This window comes from Nipponia nippon, unplaced genomic scaffold, assembly GCF_047370975.1.
Source record: "Nipponia nippon isolate SJK-2023a ecotype South Korea unplaced genomic scaffold, ASM4737097v1 scaffold_3, whole genome shotgun sequence".
Taxonomy (NCBI): domain Eukaryota; kingdom Metazoa; phylum Chordata; class Aves; order Pelecaniformes; family Threskiornithidae; genus Nipponia; species Nipponia nippon.
In genome coordinates this window covers 27,930,099-27,949,931 of record NW_028262347.1, presented here as the reverse complement: position 1 = coordinate 27,949,931, position 19,833 = coordinate 27,930,099, and the positions used below count along the sequence as shown (strand labels likewise).

The 19,833-nt window shown below is 40.3% G+C and overlaps 1 protein-coding gene across 1 annotated transcript in view; it reads right to left on the bottom strand.

The window, feature by feature from the left end:
- ASZ1 (ankyrin repeat, SAM and basic leucine zipper domain containing 1) overlaps positions 1-18,589 on the bottom strand; it is a 41,403-nt gene extending 22,814 nt beyond the window's left edge. The window contains exons 1-4 of the mRNA XM_087766661.1: positions 18,467-18,589; positions 16,858-16,954; positions 11,404-11,526; positions 8,122-8,233 (exon numbers count right to left, since the gene is read on the bottom strand). Coding sequence (XP_087622787.1) covers positions 8,122-8,233; positions 11,404-11,526; positions 16,858-16,954; positions 18,467-18,571 — 437 coding nt within the window. The 5' untranslated portion in view covers positions 18,572-18,589. The remainder of the gene's footprint in view (positions 1-8,121; positions 8,234-11,403; positions 11,527-16,857; positions 16,955-18,466) is intronic.
- Positions 18,590-19,833: the final 1,244 nt, after the last annotated feature.

The following is a 19,833-nucleotide window of genomic DNA, read 5'->3' as shown; positions in this document are numbered from 1 at the left end:
ACAGTCAATAACAGAAAGGAACCTGGTAATGAAATGAAAAGACTTGCATCAGTCTATAACTAATTTGATTTAGTCCATCAACACTGCAAAAGCAGAAGTTCTGACTGAATATAAAGAGACATTTTTACCACAGGGCACAGTCTATCAGTGGAATCGGTTGCTCAGAGAAGTTTTGTAGTTTCCATCTTTGGCGGGTTTCAAGATCAATGGCAACCTAGCCCAATGTCATAGCAGAGGTGGCTTTAAGGAAGAAGACGGACTAGAGACCTCCTGAGGTTTCTTCTGACTTGAATTACCCTGTGATCCTATGAAAATTACTACAAAAATAGAGAAAAACACGCTATAATCTGCCCCTATAACTTAACAACTAACTGATGAGATAGTGAGATATAGATATCGATATATAGACATATACAGATATCTATTATTTTGAAGAATGAATGGAAATTGATTACAACCTAATAATTTGTAGCAACAGAAATCAAACTTGCTTGCCCAATGCGGACACTCACTCCCACACTTATTTCTATTCAGTGGCAGGTAACCTTTGACAGACTTTCCATGCTACCACATTTGAAGTATTCACATCTGACTGCAAAAACAGTCCATCCATGCTTGGTTTTTTTCTTTTTTTTTCTTTTTTTTTTTTTTTTTGAACTTGCACACTGCTACTACCTCACAATTACCTTCTGCTTTTTCAAAGGAAAAATACTGAACAAAAGTCCAGAGGCTACAGAACGGTCTTTTCTCCAAAGAACATCATATAGTGGTTACAGCTGCACAGTACTGCAGACATGGTTTCTGAAATCAAGGCAACAACTCAATGACATTAAAGCCGCTGAAAAAGATTCTTCATTTTTAAGTAAAACCCAATAAACATGACATTTAAAAGGTACACCAACGTGAATACGCAATTAGTACTTCATGCGTTCCATTTTAATGTTCAAGTTTTAATTTCAAAGGCTACAAGCCATTTCAGGGTAGAAACACATATAGTGTTCCATAAATTTGCAATTGCATTTACACACCGCTATATATGAGGGCTACCGTTTAATGTCTTGGACACATGCTGCATAGGCACCGCCTCAGAAAGCAAGGTCCATTTACACGTATGTCCACAAGAGGGAGACTAGAGCATTAGGGAAAACAAATCTTGTTTTCTTAACCCTGCAAAGAACCCCTGCAAATACAACAGCAAGCTGTAAGATGCCAAATCTACTGTTTCTTGCTAAAGTTGATGAGAAATTAAATGTATTGGTGCATCTTACCACAATCTAAAAATGTACATAGAAAGCGTAGTGATAACCATCCAGATAAAAGATCTGAAGAATCCTTTTGTCATTTCGAGGAACTGTGCAGACATTTGCATTTCAGCAATCTGGCTTGCAGATCACCTTCTTGTCCAAACACCTGTGAAGTCCTTTTGTATGGCACAATTTGCCACATGACATTTGCCCATATTGAACATGATACTCAAGTGATAGTCAATAAATAAATAAAAATCATAAAAGGCATATAAGCATCTTGCCTGTTCCAACTACGTTTGCTTCCAGCTATGCAGCACCTAAATAAAAAGCAAGGGATTCTTCGCTGGTCACATATAAATTAAGGGGGTTTTTTTGTTTGTTTTTATCTTTAGGTCTCCCTGCTTTTATATCAAGGCTGGAGAAAAAGACAAAACAAAAAGGTTTTTCAGTTTTCAGAGCCATCCAAAACTTTGTATGTGACACCTACGCAAAGATACAAGAGGTTCCTATAGGCTCACTTCATCTTCATCTTGTCAAAAAAATGGGGCAAAACATAATCACAGGACAGCAAGCTGAGTGGAACAGCCCTAAAAGCTACCACTTGGAGCCTCCTACCCTGGATAACCACATGCCATGATAAAACCAGGTGATACAGCGATAGCTAGCTATCTCATTGAAAAATTCACCACACTAGAGAAACACACATTCTTATGTTTGGGACCATGCTCTCAAGCAAGACAAAGCTCATCTTCCTGGAAAATGTCAGAAGAGGGAGGAGAGGAAGAGAAGATGTTTTCTATCTAGACACAGGTTTCCTTCCATCGGGGAGATATCTACAGAAAATTCAGTATTTCAGGTTGGTGATTTTGAGAAGCATAAACTGTATGTAAAGTCTCATAACTGGATATATGTTTATTAACTAGACCAGTATATCACTAACATTAGAAAAAATACAGCAGGTAGAAAACAATTTAACCTTATGAGTTTAATCTCAGTCTTTTCTTATTGAGATCCCAAAGGAAGGAAATGATGCTACAAGACAGTAATATTTTAGTCTATTGATCTGCAAACTGAACACTGCTTCAGACAACCAGAAAGCATCTTCAGAAGCTTTTGGAGCCAGTTTGACCACTCCAGTGCTGTACGTTAAGCTTGGAACTGAGAAACAAAGCAGTGACAGTGTGTCCACAGCAACACAAGGAAAGCTATTTGCCCCTTTTCTGGCTTACTGGGGTTTTAAGCGATGACATGGGAAACCCTATACAACAAGTAGTATCGGAAGAACATACTTTAGTGTACCGTGAGCTCCAAGACACTTTTTCCGGGCACTGTCTGCTGGAGAAAGGTAAGAGACTCCCCTACCTTCTTGAAGCAGAACTTGTTAGGAGAATGAGACATACAGCTCTAATAAGAAGGTTGGGCTGGAAAAGACGACAGCTTAGTTTCAGGTTCACTAGTTTTAGGCTTCATTTCAGATTGCCGGTTCTTGTACCTTTCTGCTTCTGAACTCTGTTTACATGAATGTTTTAAAATTAAAAAGGCATCTGTGTAAGTTCCACAGCACACAGAGGTGGGAAGGTAGACAGCTACAAAGTTATCATCATACGACTACAAAAATACAAAGGATGTGATTATAAAAGAGATTAGCATAAAAATTAACAAAGGGGATGGCAGAACTCTATGCTGTGACATTCCCAATTATCCTGCCCTGTCCTCCTTCATCCTCACTCCATCATATTTTTTACAAGCAAGCTGGTTTAGCTGAAGACATGCACACTTTGACCTAAAGTAGAAAAAGCAATGAGTTATCCACACAGTCAGAAACTTCTCAGACTGTTTTCAACTTTACTGTCAAAGTGGGGGTAACATCTCCAGTCAAGAAATTCACTACGTACATGTGAAATCTACTCCACTTTTCTAATGAAAGGGCAATTCTCTGTCATGTAAAAAACCCAAACCAATTCCAGGCAAATAACCCACGATCAGGGTAAATTAGTGGCAATATGCACTGGTTTTGGCTGGGATAGAGTTAAGTTTCTTCACAGTAGCTTCTATGGGGCTATGGTTTGGATTTGTGCTGGAAACAGTGTTGATAGCACAGGGATGTTTTTGTCATTGCTGAGCAGTGCTTACACAGAGTCAAGGCCTTTTCTGCTTCTCACCCGACCAGCGAGTGGGTTGGGGATGCACAAGAAGCTGGGAGGGGACACAGCAGGGACAGCTGACCCCAAGTGACCAAAGGGATATTCCACACCATATGATGTCATGCTCAGCATATAGAGCTGGGGGAGGAAGGAGGAAGTGGGGGACGTTCGGAGTGACGGCATTTGTCTTCCCAAGTAACCGTTATGTGTGATGGAGCCCTGCTTTCCTGGAGATGGCTGAACACCTGACTGCCGATGGGAAGTAGTGAAGGAATTCCTTGTTTTGCTTTGCTTGTGTGCGAGGCTTTTGCTTTACCTATGAAACTGTCTTTATCTCAACCCATGAGTTTTCTCACTTTTACTCTTCCGATTCTCTCCCCCAGCCCATTGCGGGGCGGGGGAGTGAGCGAGCGGCTGTGGTGCTTAGTTGCCGGCTGGGGTTAAACCATGACACAATCATAGGAAGTTTAATATACTTGTGATAGAATGCTGCTGATATAATGCTAATGGATTTCAGTGCAGGTTTTGTTTCTGTTTTACACAAAGGCTGCTCAGGTGACATTCCAAGACACCACAGTACGTTGTTGGAATGCCTCTTAAAAATAGCATGTAATGTTGCTACTGTCCGCAAGTATTTTATACCTCTGCCCATAAACTGTGATCAGTTGTAAGCCTGTTGGTACCACTGTACAGTCAATACTAGCTGGGAAAAGTACAATCATCTCTTTCGGTGCCTAGGCTCCTTCCCCCTACCAAAAGATCTGATGAACAAGGCTCAACACTTACATTCAAAAGCCACTCTTCCAAACTCACAGAACTCGCACATTTACCATGCTTTTGACTTCTCCCTAACTTGGTAAGAGGAGAGAAGAGCTATACGGACATAGCCCAGATGAACACAGTACTTTGGTAAATGTATTTTTGCATCTGATTTTTTATATTTAGCCCTGCTGTCCTGATATTTGATCAACAAAATAAAGTAAGTCTTTCTGTCCTGAGTTCATAGTGCTAGAATAAAACTCTCTGAAAGGCATGAAGTATAATATAGCCTAACACCACAAGGTATTTTTTGCTCTGATGTGGATCAAAGATCTTGACTCAATCACTATTGAATTCCCTGATTTTCTTGCCCCAGCCATAAAATGCACTGTAGTGCATTACCTTTTCCCAGGCTATTTACCTTTACTGAAATGTACTGTTTGTCATTTGGCATGGTTAACTATCACACAATGATAATGTCAAGGTCTTTGAAATTATTATGTGGTAGTGCAGGCTTACTATCTTATCAGTAGCAATAAATATCTTGCTAAAATTGGGGTGTTACACAATTGCTTTATTCTGACTACGCAACCTGAAAAAATTCCCCCTTGCATTATCATCTTCTCAAGAGGGCAAAATAGACCAAAACTTTCATCATGAAACCATTTTTGATACTGCTCAAAACTGCTCTGAACGTAAGCATAAGAGAACATACGTCGGCAACTTAATACCAGACCTGAGCAGTGATTATAATTTTCATGTATATGCATTCATGTACTTTTCATCTGTACAATGACAAAAGATAGACAAAGCTGTAGTTCTTATAATACTCACCCTAAAAAAAAAAATATAAAAATCAAAGACTTTCTGAAGACTTTTCTTTAAACATACACAAAATTCATAAGCATTTTAGAGCAGAAACACTGAAGACTTGGTCATTGACCAGGACTTATTTGTGCCAGAAACATTAAGAGTGAGGTAAAAAAAGCCACACAAACAAAACCAAACCTCCACACATCTCATACAGAACAACAGACAAAGAGTTCATGTCAAAATAAAGGAGGTTTCAGTCATTCACCTATTTGTACCTCCTTCTAACAAAGAGCTATTGGCATGAAACATCAACTCAAAACACCCTCCTTACTGGCAAAGCCATTAGGTTTCTTTTACTCTACTTTATGTAAACTAGAACTTGGAGGATGCCATCACTAAAATCCATATTTACTAAACAACCTATGACATGTAATCCTAGCAGCAGTGATTTAGTTATCAGTTGGTCATGCCTTTTCCTTCTGCCTATGATGAAATCACAGCTTAACATTAATAAAACCAGTACCTTTAAGAAAGTCCTGCAGGTTAAAAGAGGTTTTAAAAAAAGACTGTTTAAATATTTCCAGGCCTTACAAAAGGATGAAGTATAGAATTTACATTTTGGAGCAAGAGGGAGGTGAATGACACAAGATAAGTAGAACAAATTTCTCAAGGTATCATTCACTTAAATGAAGCACTCAGGGTATGGTAGCTCTACAAAGACTATACAGAGCAAGTCTTACAATGCCTTCTTGTTTCAACTAGTCATTACCTTACTTCTTGTTTGTCTTTCAAAACTCTTCAGTTAGCACTTATGCTTTGACACGCTACATTCTCATTAACAAAACTGTTTTTACAGCCATCAGTATTCAGTTCCCAATTATGATTTAGCAAAAATATTGGAAGTTACTCTACTGAATACTTTCTCCTCAGTACTCTATCCTACTGCAAAGAAACCACCTACCTACCCACTTCTAAACCCATCTTCTTTCTTAGACTGCATTTCAAAAATCGGTTTATTTCTCACTAGTCCTTCCCTGCTCCACGCACACTTCACCAATTAGACAAAAATAATTGCAGGTTTCTGCCTATCACCTCCAGATGACATGAAATAAAAAAGCCTACTGGCTGCCCTGACAGCCCAACAGAGCAAGGATAAATACTAAACTTTACCTTACATCACAGTTAAGTATTCTGCTTTGCATTCACACACATTCCAGTTGTTGGCAGACAAAAAGAGAAGCTTCCTAAAATCATTCTGGTTCTTAAGTGCTGAGACAGACAAATAATGTGAAGCTTAGTTCTTAACACCTGTGGTAAGCTGATCACACAGGAAGAACTCTCACAATAATCTCAACTCACTGACAGTTCTGATGTCCTCCCACAGAGCATCCTGCTTGCTCTAATGAAACGGGTGATGTGGGACTGCAGTGCCATATAGATGGTCTGTTTTGATCCCTTATCTTCACAGAACTTGGTTTGATGTGTTTCATCCCCCCATTTCAGAACACAGTGGAAGAAGCCCACAAGAAGCAGCAGCTTCTGCCTGAGCAGTGCCAATGATGGGAGTGGTATGCACCGATGTCAAATACTGGAAAGGAAAAAAGGCAGCACGAAGATTTTTGAAAAATCCTTATCATCTAACTTCTACTTTTGTTTGGTACAAACATGACATTTTTGATTGTCACTTAATTTGTCTTTTCATTTTTCAAATGAAAAACTACTATTGCAAAAGTGAAAAAAAAAAAACAACCCACTACTGGACACCGTATCTGATGTATGCAAGCATAACTCATATGTTAGCACAAGGTCTTAGGAAACAAAGAGATAGTGAATAAATATTTGTATATAAAGACCAACTATGCATAACGTACTCTAAGTTTATAAATACAGTTTTGCCCTTAAAATTCCCATCTCTTGTGTCAGAATCCAAACTTTTTTTTTTTCCCTGAAGTTTAGCCGAAGGCTTTTCCAAATGTAAACCTGCAGCTTTGCACTCTGTCTTACATTTTCAAACACCGAGGACAAAGTTTCATAATGCAAAGAGTTCCCCCATTTTTTAAAGTAGAATGTTTATCCTAACAGCCAGCTATCCGATGGCAACAATATGTAATTATTTCAGAGTCTGTAGCTTTCTCTTCTTTCATGAACAATTTTAGCCTCTCTGATAAGAATAAATGAATGGAATTTAAATTTGGTACCAGACATGAGTGGCACTTCAGCACAGCTATGTTTCCTCACTCTCTATCAGTACTATGCTCACAGTGAGGGTCAGGACCCAGACTAATTGAATTCTACTAATGAGAAGCAACAAGCCTCCAATTCTGTTCTTTTTAGAGGGCTACACAGTCCACATATCTCAGGTGATGTGGTGAAAGAGCTATGGTATAAAAAATGAATTTTGGTTAATTGAAAAACAAGCAGTTTCAATTTGATCCAAACAGTATCTTTTTTTCCAGCAGAGGGAAGACAGTTTATCCTGGAAAGAATTTCTTTCTTTTTGATGCAAAATGAAACACTGCATGAGACTATGCAACTACAGACACCTCACAATGCATTGCTTCAGACTGCTGAGACATAAAGTGGTAATTCAAGAAACAAGATGTTACTTGTTTTTAAAAGGAGATTAAATCTCCTTTTAATCTGGATTATTCCAGATTGTACTGAAATAAATGTATTTTATTTACAGAGGAGTTTTCTTTTTCCACAGAAGGCTGTCTGTGAAAGGAATATAGGTAGATACCCACAAAAAGCTCAAAAGGAAGACATAAATTTAAATAATTAACTGATTTAACTTACAGCCTTATACAGAAGAGGCAATATGATTTCAGAAAGGCAGAGGACATATTTCTTGCCCTTATACTGCAGTCTACCAAAGTATTAAGATTAGTTTTTATCTTAAATTTGTATCTTGTTCGGCTGAGGAACATATTTAAATTTGATAAATCTGATCATAGTCTTATTTAGTCAGATGAATGACTGTACTAGGAGAAAACAAAAATATCTGGACACTAATCTTTCCTTATACAGACAGCAGCAAAGTTAGAAAAAGCTAATGAAGTACATGTCATCTCAACCAACAACAGCTATGTCTATAAAGATGTCTCTGTACATTAATATTAAAATTTACGCTATATTCACAGACATGAGATTTTTGGTACCTGCAAGTAAGGTTAGGGTCAGCATTCCTTGACAGAAGCAGTTCTACGGTCTTCAAGATGTTTTCCTCTGAAGCATGCGCAGCACATGCTGCCATCAACACAGTGTACTTATCTGTTTTGAAACTTGCAGTTAGAGAATTACATATGTAAATGTAAATACCATGCTAATCCAGAACTTCCTTTAAAAGCCTTTACATTTGCTAGAGTTGTTAATCAGGTTCTGATACTCTAAGATATTTAGAAAAGGGTAAGAAACTTGTTTTCTTTCCAGTGAAAGTCACTAGAATTATCAGGTAAGATAAAGGCATCTGGGAAGAGAAGATACTCAGAAAGATGAGAGTGAATGGCAGTAGTAAAGCATCTATTCCTACTGAAGTTTAGGATAGTCAAAAAACCCCCAGTAGGAGCTTAACTATAGATGCTTGTTTCTCAAATCTTGTTCCACACCAGTAGATTCACTTCCTGTTCCTCCCCACCTCTCCCCAAAATACAGTCAAGGGGAGAAACAGCTTACAGGAATTTAACTGCAATGGATAAAAATAGTGCATGAAATGTATTATAAACACATAGCAACACCAATTTTAGGGAGGACAGAGGCCCATACAAAGGACAGCTGAAGTAACGAGGCTTTATTATAAGGCTTAAGGAGAAGGAAGTTAAGTTTACTAAACTAGACTACTATGGTGCAGTAGTGGCAGGAGGAGGATTAAAAGTATATTTTCATATGTGGATTTAAAGAACATCAACACAGTCCATAAAGATTCATCAGGAGGAACCAGTGTAGTTGCTCTAGCTCTGAAGCCAGCTGGGTGTTACATGCCACCTTTGCTCACAAATCAGAATTGTACACCACTGCTGTTTGCCCACAGAACAGGGGAGATCTCCTTTCCCATGGTTCTCCTAGAGACATGTGGAAAGCATCACACCTCAAGGACCTTAGCGAGTTAGTTGGCCCCAGAGTCAATTACAAGACTGCAGTTTGAATAACTGCCCGTTTTGCTTATTGCACAAACTTGTTCACAAGTTCAAACATGCCTTTAACAATTTGTTTTAACAAGTATAATTTTAGCTGTACCTACTTCAGACCATACCATGAAGTGTTACAACATATTTTCTAACTTTCTCGTAGAAATTTTAAGACCGTGTATATGTTAACACCTTTATTCTTCAACTGAGGTCAGATTTTATTATATTTAAACATGAGAAGTTTGTTATGTACTTTACCCTCCTCTGCTCTACTTTCTGTATTTCTCACCACTTCTTGTCCCCCAGCCCTCCAACCAAAGATCTTAGTTTTGCATTTAAATTCATCTGTTTTTTTAATATACCATCTTTTAGTTTTCAACTACCTCATGTAGAAGTTCTAACACACATAAATCAGTATGCTAAATAAAAATTAAGTTTCAGAGAGTCACTTAAACTCCTGAACAGTAAGCAATTAACATTTCAGTAAATTACTTGATACACTGACAAGATTTTACTCAAAATGTTTAACCTGGTTATCAATAACAACACGAATGGAAAGACAGCAGGACTTTGAACACAGGCAGGGATAAGCACTGTTAATCTGGGAATGATATTTAGGAGGAACCTGTAGTTATATTTGTATTCAGTAATTCAGGAAGTGATAAAGAGTGGGAAACTAATTTCTGTTAGCCTAACTATAGCTCATACATGTGAGCAAGAGAAGAGGAAGAAACACCTTAGAATTCTCAGGTTTCTCTTTTGCAGAGAAAAACTGGTAAGAGGCTGCAAAAAAGATTAGTTTATGTTCAGCCTAGCTGAAAAACCCAGAAGAGCCAGTGAATTTACTCCTCAAAGATGCTGCATTCTGATCCCACCACATAGTGAATGCTACATTAGCTCCTTGTTCTTCATGACTACTGAAAAGGGTAAAATTAAGCAACCACTTACAAAGAATGACAGTAATTAACACTATAGCTATTATTAGGGATTATAAGCATTATAGGATAATTAGTATAGGATCACTTATGTGATTGCCTGCTGATGTAAAAAAAGCAGTAGGACTGGTGACATTTAGTACCACTTTAGGATGGCATAGCTTTACTGAACATGTGGCCTGACCTGAACCAAAGACTTGCAAGACTGTTCCTGGCTGGACGGTACTCTGCTGCGCATATGCCCTAGCTACTGTTTCCCTACACAGACTAAAAGGGAAACAAGCCGAGAAACCTGATCCTAGCAAAGTGCCACTTAGGGCAAACACAGTTGGTCACACACTGAAAAAATGCCATGCATGTTGGTTAACTGGTCAGCCGAAACTGCTGCCCATAGCAGTTTCTGCCCCATTTACAGCCCTCTACAGCCATAAACAAGGAACAGGTATAAACAGTAGGCAGCCACAGTTGTAGATAGCTACATCGAAGTTCTCTGAAGTTGGCTACAAGGACAATAATTCAAAGGCATGATTGTTTTCGGTGCAGGCAATCTACTCTAACCTCACACTCTGATCAGCTGCTAAGAAGTTCAAGAAAATTTTCCGAGCCAGACTTGTACCGTCTACATTTCAGTCTACTATTACAAATATCGGCAAGTTACCAGAAAATAAGATCACTGCTTTTATGTACTTGACAGTATCGTGTGTCACATCAGTTTCTTCTGTATTGCAATGCCTTTTCTTGAACTTGGATAAATCTTCCAACACAATGAAAGAGAAGGAAAATAGCCACAGTTTAAGTAGGAAAAAGTTATTATTAAGCCATAAAAATTGACAGAGGAACCGATATTACTTAGAAGCTCCACTGAACTCTTGCAGAAAAAGATGATCTAGCAACACACTGAAGAATAGTTTTCACTTAATAGAAAAATTGTGCTCTAGTTTTAGAGAGGTCCACATTAGTTGCCCACAAACTGGAAAGCTATTCCTGTTGTTTGGGATTCTAGCTGGTTTCTGCATCTACATAACAGGATCAAATAAAGGAAGTTTTAACTCTACAATTTTATCCTAGAATTCTTGAATAATTATTTCCAAACACCCTTTTTAAAAAACTACTCGGGGATTGGGAGGTGGGGCGGGATGGACGGACAGAATGAGAAAGAACAATAAAACCCATTGACTGAACCCAGATCAGTTCTAAGAACACAATTTTTAGTTTAGAACTACTACTATTACTTCAAAACTGTGAAAGTTAGACTAGGTCTCAGTTCTATTGTGAACTTTGATTCCCCCCCCCCCCCCCCATATATGTAAAAAGAGAATAGGGATAGGACAATGTCTGGTACTGAGCATTTACTGGCCAGTATTTTTCATTCACATCTTACCTATTTCAAAACATGCATTAGCACCTCTGTCCAGAAGAAGACGCACTACTGCAAAATCAGCCACACTGGCAGCACACATCAGGGGAGTCCATCCAAACTGAAAGCCAGATTCTATGCTTATACCTGTCAAAATTTAAGATACTAAAATCATAAAACTGAACCACAACAAACACGAATTTTGTAAAACTTACTCTTAATACGTTCTGTTATAAAGGTTACACACTGTTTGCGTTTAGTCCTAGGGAGAGAAGTCTCTTATATAATTTTCATTTTCTTTAATACACCTTTATCTAGAATACCAGAAAACAACATTTAGAACTGACACCAAGGAAGCTCAGTTCTCAATCCAAGATGTTAAGCACCACAAAAAGACTACATTAAAAAAAAAAAAGTGAGTAATAAATTTAACTGCAAAAATAATTTCAGAGAAGTGCACAGAATCTCTGTTTTCTCCATTTATGTGCAACAGCTTTCCTCAGTCAAAATGAAAAATTTTGATTCTTGCCAAGCCAAGTGGACTGCTGTGGAAGCAACTTGCTTGTCAGGCTATTAAGATCGTATCAACTAGGGTTTTCCTGCTTCACAGCCCCTTTTATTCTCTGTTTTGCCAGACAGTTAGCTAGCAGATACCAGTTTTGCATTCGGTACTAACAAAACATTATCTCAAAAGAAAGAAGAAATAGAAGATTATGCAAGGTCCAGTCACAATCACCAGATTTGTTTGTCACTCTTTATAATAGCAACATCTTCCTTTGTGGCTAGAAGTAAGCTTGCCAGACAGCCCTCCCAAATTCAGCAAGAACCAAGTACCAGACCGAGATACTCATCTGACAACTTTCAAATAAAAATTTCTATACATTTTTGCAATAAGAGGAATCATCTTTCCTTCAACGCTTCCTCAAATATTACTTCCTCTATAACAGTTTCCATCATCTGGTTCCACATTAGCCCAACAGTGACTATGGATAATCAAAAACACTTCTTTACAAGGAGACAGTTCTGAAATAAAACAAAACCGTCCTAAGAAACTCATGACTGTTGAGCTACGTGCATACCTTTTCATGCAAAATGTGTATTTACTTTCCCTGCCTCGGTAGTTTGTCAAAGATGTGCTCAGTGTAGCAACAAAGTCATTAAAGCTGAGGGAGTAACAGGTCACTGCTCTGGGACTGATTCTTCAACTGTTTAAGATCACTGGAGTTGTAGACATGGTCAGTAAAGAGGAAACATTCAATGAAAGCCAGGTGTTGAAGCACTCTAACACCTGCAAGCCACAGAATTTATGATCAAGTCTTAGTAATGCATACATACTCGCTGCAATTCTTAGCGTCACAACATGCAAGTTTGTCTGCAGTACACAAAACATTTCATTGAAGCCCACAGCCAAGTTCTACAAAGGGAGCCAGTAAGTGTCCCTTAGCAGTCACATGTGAACTTCCTTGTAGACAAGCCACTGCAAGAATTTAGAAAGTCTGATATCCAACTGCACACTGAAGTAACATTAGTAGGAAAGGAATACCGGAAAGCTGGCACTCTGTCCCTTTTCCTCTTAAGAAGAAAAGCAGTCCATGTAACTAAAGCTCCCATCTAGAGCTTTTTATTTTAATACATACCTGAACAATAGTGACAAATGCTCTACTCAGGAGGCACATAGAGACTCTTGAGAAGGTATTCTTTTCACTGCTTTCTTTACACATATAGCAGACGGTATCTGCCACAATGCTGGTGCTTTTTCTAAGTCCTAGAAGTAGAATGGTGTTTCTGGCAATGAAATGTCAAAGCTGTGTTACAGCTTGTTTGTCCTGCATGGCCTCCTGCCATCTTTGTAGCAACGGCCTTGAAGTACCACGCAGTGTGAAAGTCACAGTGCAAACCAGCTAGAGTCTCCGAGGAAGACAAAGAAAGGCCAACCGAAACAGTAACAGTCATGTCGCTTCTTGGCTGCACGGTTATAGGAGTTGACTGAAGCAGAAATGTCTCCCCTTGGTTACTACTCAGACTCTCTCATTATACCAGCTGTTCTTGAAGTAAGCATCGTTAGTTTAGCATTTATAAACGGCCCTTAAGAAGTCCTATAAGGCAACAGTGAAGCCCAGAAAAAAATTTTTAGTGAAAAATCAGGCCGGATCCAACAGCCAGAGAGAGGCGAGGCTGCTGCAATTCCATGCCCTCAGGTCCAACCAGTGCTGATGTTGAACGTCGATTCCCAGCAGGCACACACATACACCGCCAGCCACACCAATCAACACAAGCAACAGAGCACTCATGTGAACACAGACAGCACCAATGGTCTCATCCTGCTCCCCTTTGGGATAGATATATCTCCTCTAGCTGCTGGCATCACAGGCACACGGGCCTCTGACCCCTGGTCCCAACTCCTCTGGCTGGCACATCCTTTCACTCGCTCCAGTCTCTACAGTTGCTGGCACTCAGGCACAAGTGCCCTATGACAGCCCTGGGAGTCCCTTCTTCTGAGCCCATATTTTGGGTTCCTGCCCGCCCTTGGGCGCCTCTACTCCTCTGGGTTTGTGGAGATGGGCCTGTGATGGGCTGACGGCTGCCATGACATGCCTGGGAGGAGCTGGGCCACGGTATTATTTGGACTCCCCCACCTGTCATTGCACCTCTGTGTTCCTTTGTGGGCACGAGCAGAGGAGCTTTTCAGTCACATCACCTCATGAATTATCTCTAGGAGGCAAAGCAGATACAAGATTCTTTCTTACAATCTGAGCTACAGACAACTATCCTCCTCTTTAAAAGGAATGGGGAGAAATACGTTCTGGCCCTAGATGTGCTCTACAGCAGAAACTATATGAAGCATATGAATAACGGCGAAGCAAAAGAACAGCAAAGGAAGAATTATGTTCTTTCTGTGTTTACTGCAGTTTTTCCAGTACCTCTTTCAGATATTTTGTTGACTGTGGCTAATAATAGTTATAGTAGAAAGGCTGTTTTAATACAGAAAAATGTAACCTCAAATTCAAAAAGGTTAACAAGGTAATGCCTGAAGAACTACAATCAATCTCTACATATAGCTTTGTATTCTAAATAATTCCATGTTTGACACCAAAGAAAATGAAGTCTTGAAAGACTTTCACTTAGTTTAAGAACAGCTCTTAGTATTAGAATCCATTCACATTCAGACCCAATTTATCTGAGGGAAGAGTTCTAAAATGCTTGATTCTAGAAGACTTCTCTCTAATAGAAGTATTGATTTCTTTTAAGTCTGTCAGCACTTTGTGCTGTGGTTCCACAATACCTTAAAGCTGAGTTAAATCAGAGTTGCTGACGTCTCCCACTGCTGGGCCAGTTACGGTTCTCATCTGACTCCGGGTTCAGAGTCTTAAACTGACTGCAAAATCATTCATACATCCCCCGCCCTGCCACTCCCATAGTTTATGACCACATTAATTCCCTGAGCTGGCTCACAAAAGATCAGATGAGCTCCAGCACTCATGCAAAGATAGGAGTGGAACAGACAGCTGAATAAAAACAGGAAAGAGGATTTGACTGTAGCTATATCTTTGATCAGCCTAAACCATCATGAGGTCCTAACTTTTAATTTCATTGAGGAAAACGAACATACGAATTATATGGTGTTAAGTATTTTACTCCCAAAGCAGACCAAAATGCCCAAGTCATCTTTGAACCTGCTACTTGCTTGCATTACTTTTTGTGACATGCACTTCAGGAACTTGTTCTTAGTATGTTGCCATTTTATAGGAGGAGTAAGAAAAGACATTGTTCTTGTCCATCTCCTGAAGGAGCTCTGCGAAACTGCCTCAGCACTGAAGATTCTTAAAGCAATGGCTAAGCAAGTCAGAAGACATGTTCTCGTTCTACCTGAAAGAAGGGCCACAACCGTTGCTAGGAAATCCACTTTCGACACAAACCCTGAGTTTGGTCGAGTGCTGGTAGCAGGCCTGCTACAAGCTCTACTGAACATACACTAAAGGCAACTTTGGAGGCAAAGATTTTATCTGATCGAGCACCGATCCTCTGAAGGACAATGTTACCTTTCTACAGAAACAACTCCCTGTTAGAGACGTGTTCTACTGCTCTGCAGGACAGTACTGGATAGGTCAAAATTTATTGTTCATCACATTTTCAGGAAATGATAGATTCTCTTGTGATACTGCCTTGTGCATTTCAGAGGACAGGGCGCTACACTACATGAATCTTTGGTTTGACCTTGCACTCTTACAGATACCCATCATCATCTTCCAACAGCATAGACCTGCTCGCTATGTGGCAGGCATCAACACAGAAAGTGAACTATTGCTGTTTGACTGAAATACAAGCAATTAAAAATGGATGGCTGTAACAAAACAATTAAGCCATCTGATGCAGAGACATCACTAAAAACTCTATCTATAAATAAGAATATATTTTCTCAAAGCAAGACGGAAGACGTATTTCACTCAGCATTACACCTCTGTGTTTCAGCTTGCGCAATAGTTTTTACTTAATTTAAAAAGAAAGCCATTCCCCACTGTGGTGAGAAACTGTTGTCTTCTAAAAGGGCAAGTAATGTCATTGTTTTAAAACTCAGAACAACCCATTGCTAACTAGGAAACTACTTTCTTCCAGCCATAAGACAGATTTTCCTCAGAGAACAAGCTCTTGGGTACTATATTCTGCTTGCTTGCTGAAGCAGAACTTCCTGACAATTATCACTAGGCAGGTCAACTCAGCTATGCAGTTTTTGATTGCCCTGGATGCTTCAATAAGTGATCCAATCCTCCTAACACTGAATAACAGAAATGCATTACAGAGAAATACTGAGTAACAGAACAGGAAGAAAGGCTTTTAGTGTTTAGACAAACTACATTTTAGTGACAAATGCCACATAAACCCTATTAGACCTTCCAGAATCACAAAATCTTTGTCCAGCTGATGTTGCTAGGACAGCAGTATTACATAGGGCACATACCAGAAACTTAACAGTGCTGTGAGTGAAGGAAAAAAAAAAATAAAAAATTGAATTTCCAAACTGAGGGAGCATTAAAACAAAAAAGCCAGCCTCCCCTCCCCATCCCCCCCCAGCAATCTTCAACACCAAAGTAAGACCACCCACTGAATTCTCACTCTAAATTTAAACCACCTCAAATTCAGTGTTTGTAATTGGTATTTTCAGGCTAAATAAAAATAAAGATGCACCCAAACCCAAAGAAACGCTTTATTTCACAGTTCACACATTACTGTTTTCTCAATTTTCAGGGCTCCTGACCGATGAAATAAATATAAATTAGAAGGAATTTGCTGGAATACAGCATGCTGAGCCACTGAAAAAGTAATTTCATCTTTAAAATAAGAGTTTGTATCCTGTATTGGCAACATTCACATATTCCCACGTGCACCCGACACATTATTTTGAAACGAGAAACTTCAAAGCTTTAGAATTCTTGCCAAGTTCAATTTAAAATATTCAACTTCATAACTGACTTTCCTCACCTGAGTTTAAGAGTTCTTCAATTAACGTCACATCACCACGAAACAGAGCCTTCTTTAACGCTTCTTTCTTCTCCGCCTGCAACATTTGATCCAACTGCTAGAGAAGCAAAGAAAAGTTAAGTCAAAATCTAGTAACTGTTTCAAGGTAAAAACTACAGCTTCACGTCAGTATAGAAGCACTAATGACCACTGTAAGGACAAAGTGGGGTGGGGGTAGGTGTGGAAGCAAGGTAAGAATTCCTTCTTCCACCTCTATAGACCTGCTTAAGCTCTACTGTAAAACATAAGTTTTAAAATTAACTTTTCAGAAAGAAGATATTTACATTTTCAGAGAATGGAACCTTTCTCAACAGACCTGCTATCCTCCTACACTGCTCTCAGTTTTTCTTAGTGGTATCTCATTTCAGTTAAGATTCCTTTTCATCTTTTGGTGCTAGAAAAACGATGCAACACATTTCTTTACCTTTTTTGTACAGTTCACATGTTGCAAAGCACAGCATTAAAAAAATACATCTAATACAATCAGACATAAAAGTTACAGTTTGGGGCAACACAGCCCAATGACTAGCTGTCTGGCTTAATCCAGCATGAATCCACTGCTGGAAAGGGCTACCATTCCTCTTTCCTCCTGCTCCTGTGGTAGCAGAGATATTTGTGTTGCTGCATCATAAATGATTTGGCTGAAAAATGCCCTGACCAAAAGGCTAGTTTATGCATCAGAGAGTTGCCTGATTCAAGTTCCTTTCAGAAGCATCGCAAATTTGTTCTCTATTAAAGGTGCAGATGTAGCTGAAGAGTGCTGCTGGCATTATCTAGATTATACAAAACACTTATGTACACCAGTAAGTTGAGGACTACTCACTAGCCCTTTGTAGACAGAAGCGGGTATGGAAAGAAGTTATATTTCACGGTAAGTTTTAAACTCACGAGAGCTCAGAATTATACAATTTTCCCCAGTGCACTGTAGTCTATCTTCCCAACAACTTTTGTAAAGATTTTAATAGGTGCTTAGTGTCTAGCAAACCAAAGGCAAGAAACAGCCAGTACAATAATTTAGCCTTATTTTTGTTCTACTCACCCAACAATTTCCAAATAACACATCTCTTTGGATGGGAACCTTGATTTAAAGATCAAGGCCACTGAAAAACTGACTACAACCTTTAGTAAGAGTACTACAATTATCCCCTTACTTCTTCATGTTAGCAAGAAACAGACTCAGAGAATTAAGATACAGAACAGCTTTATAGGCCTCCGGTCGCTTTCAAATTATTCTCATGTTGAAATAGTGACTAGGATCTGTTACTAAAGGGGAGAAAAGTGTGTAAAAGAAACATTAAGATTTTACATAAGAAGACAACCCCCCCCAAATTTAGGTTTTGTTTGCCCCTGGATTAAGGGGACACCACCATTACCCTACCAGGAGATAATCGCAGAGGAGGTGCCAGCCGCAGCCCCTCCTGAGGCCGGCCTCCTCAGCGAGACCCGCCGAGCCCCGCTCCCCCCACCGCGGCTTCAGGCCGACGCCACCTCCCTCGCGTCACCCCACCCCGAGGCCGCCCGGCCGCAGGCCCCAGCTCGAGGGGGTCGGGAGCGGCGAGGCCCAGCCCACCTGCGGCTCGGGCCGCACGACGCCGATGTCCCAGCCGTCCTCGTCGCTGTCGCCTTCCTCGTCGCCCCCCGCCACGACGCGGGACCCCCAGGCCGCGGCGGCCATGGCGCCCCGCTCCGCGCGCGTCGCCTCGGCAGCTCACGTGGCCCGCGGCGGCCGCGCCGCTTTCCCGCGCGCGTGCGCGGCTCTCGCGGGGGCGGTACCGGCGCGGCGCGTGGTGGGGGCGTCGTGCCCCGCCGGTGAGGAAGGGCGGGCGGCCGCCTCACAGCGCTGCCCGCTGGGCTCCTCACAGCGCTGCCTGCCGCCCCTGCTCCAGCGCCCCTTTCTGGCGAGGCAGGCGGAGCTCGTGAGGTGAAGGCGGTAGCGCCGTCCGTGCCGGTGGTGGCGTTACAGCCTCAGGTGAAAGAAACCTATAAAACTTAGGGTTACAAGCATTCGGGAATGTAACGTGGCTTACTAGCGGCTCAGCTCTTTTGCGGGGCGTTAGGTACCACAGCAGGGCTATGTATGAAGCTGACTCTAGATCTATGACTGGTATATGCGTGTAAATCCAAGGTAAAAGATAAGGTTTTCTCGCTTTTATTTCTGTCATCATTAATACACTCTTAAAATGTCACCTAGCCTAACAGCAGTCAGTTACATTACTTACGTCTATGTGCATGCACTGTTACATGGCCAAAGCCTGTGGTGGTGACAGTTAGATGGGGAAGGCTAAACAGCAGCCGTGCATAATGAGCTAAACTTTCACCCTGCTCCCTCCCACCTGGGTATATACAGGCATTACTTTCAGTTTTGGAATTGTGGTTAGATTTCTTTCTAATGACAGATAATAATGTCTCATCTGTCACAAGTTTCAGGTGAAATTCTTTGAAGAACAGATGAGGAACAACATTCTGTATTTCATCCACAGGCAAAACTGCTCTTTGAGCTCAGTGCAGACCTTGCACCAGTCTGAAATGAATTTGGTCTTCCACTGAACGAAAGAGAACAGGAGGGAAGAAGTTTGGTCTTGGAGAAGAGGCAGGTGCTAGTACGTAATGGTGAGTGTAGTGCTTGTGCTCATGAGAGCATAAAAGTGTAATTTTTGGGAAGTTCATTTTGGCAAAAAATTTCCTTCATCTTGATCAGAAGGTGACTGAGAAGCATTTCTTCCTTTTTTCTTTTTTTTTCTCCTTTCTTTTTTTTGGTGCAATGCAGTGTGTAAGGCAACTCTTACTATGTTGGGAATTTGCAGGTTAGCTAAAGCTGTGCTAAGAACATACTAAGTGCTATAAGAATTGCACTTAGTAAAAAAAGCATGGTCTGCATATTCCAATTGTGAACTCCTGACATTTTTAACAGCTGTTTTTTCTGGATTTTAGTTGCTT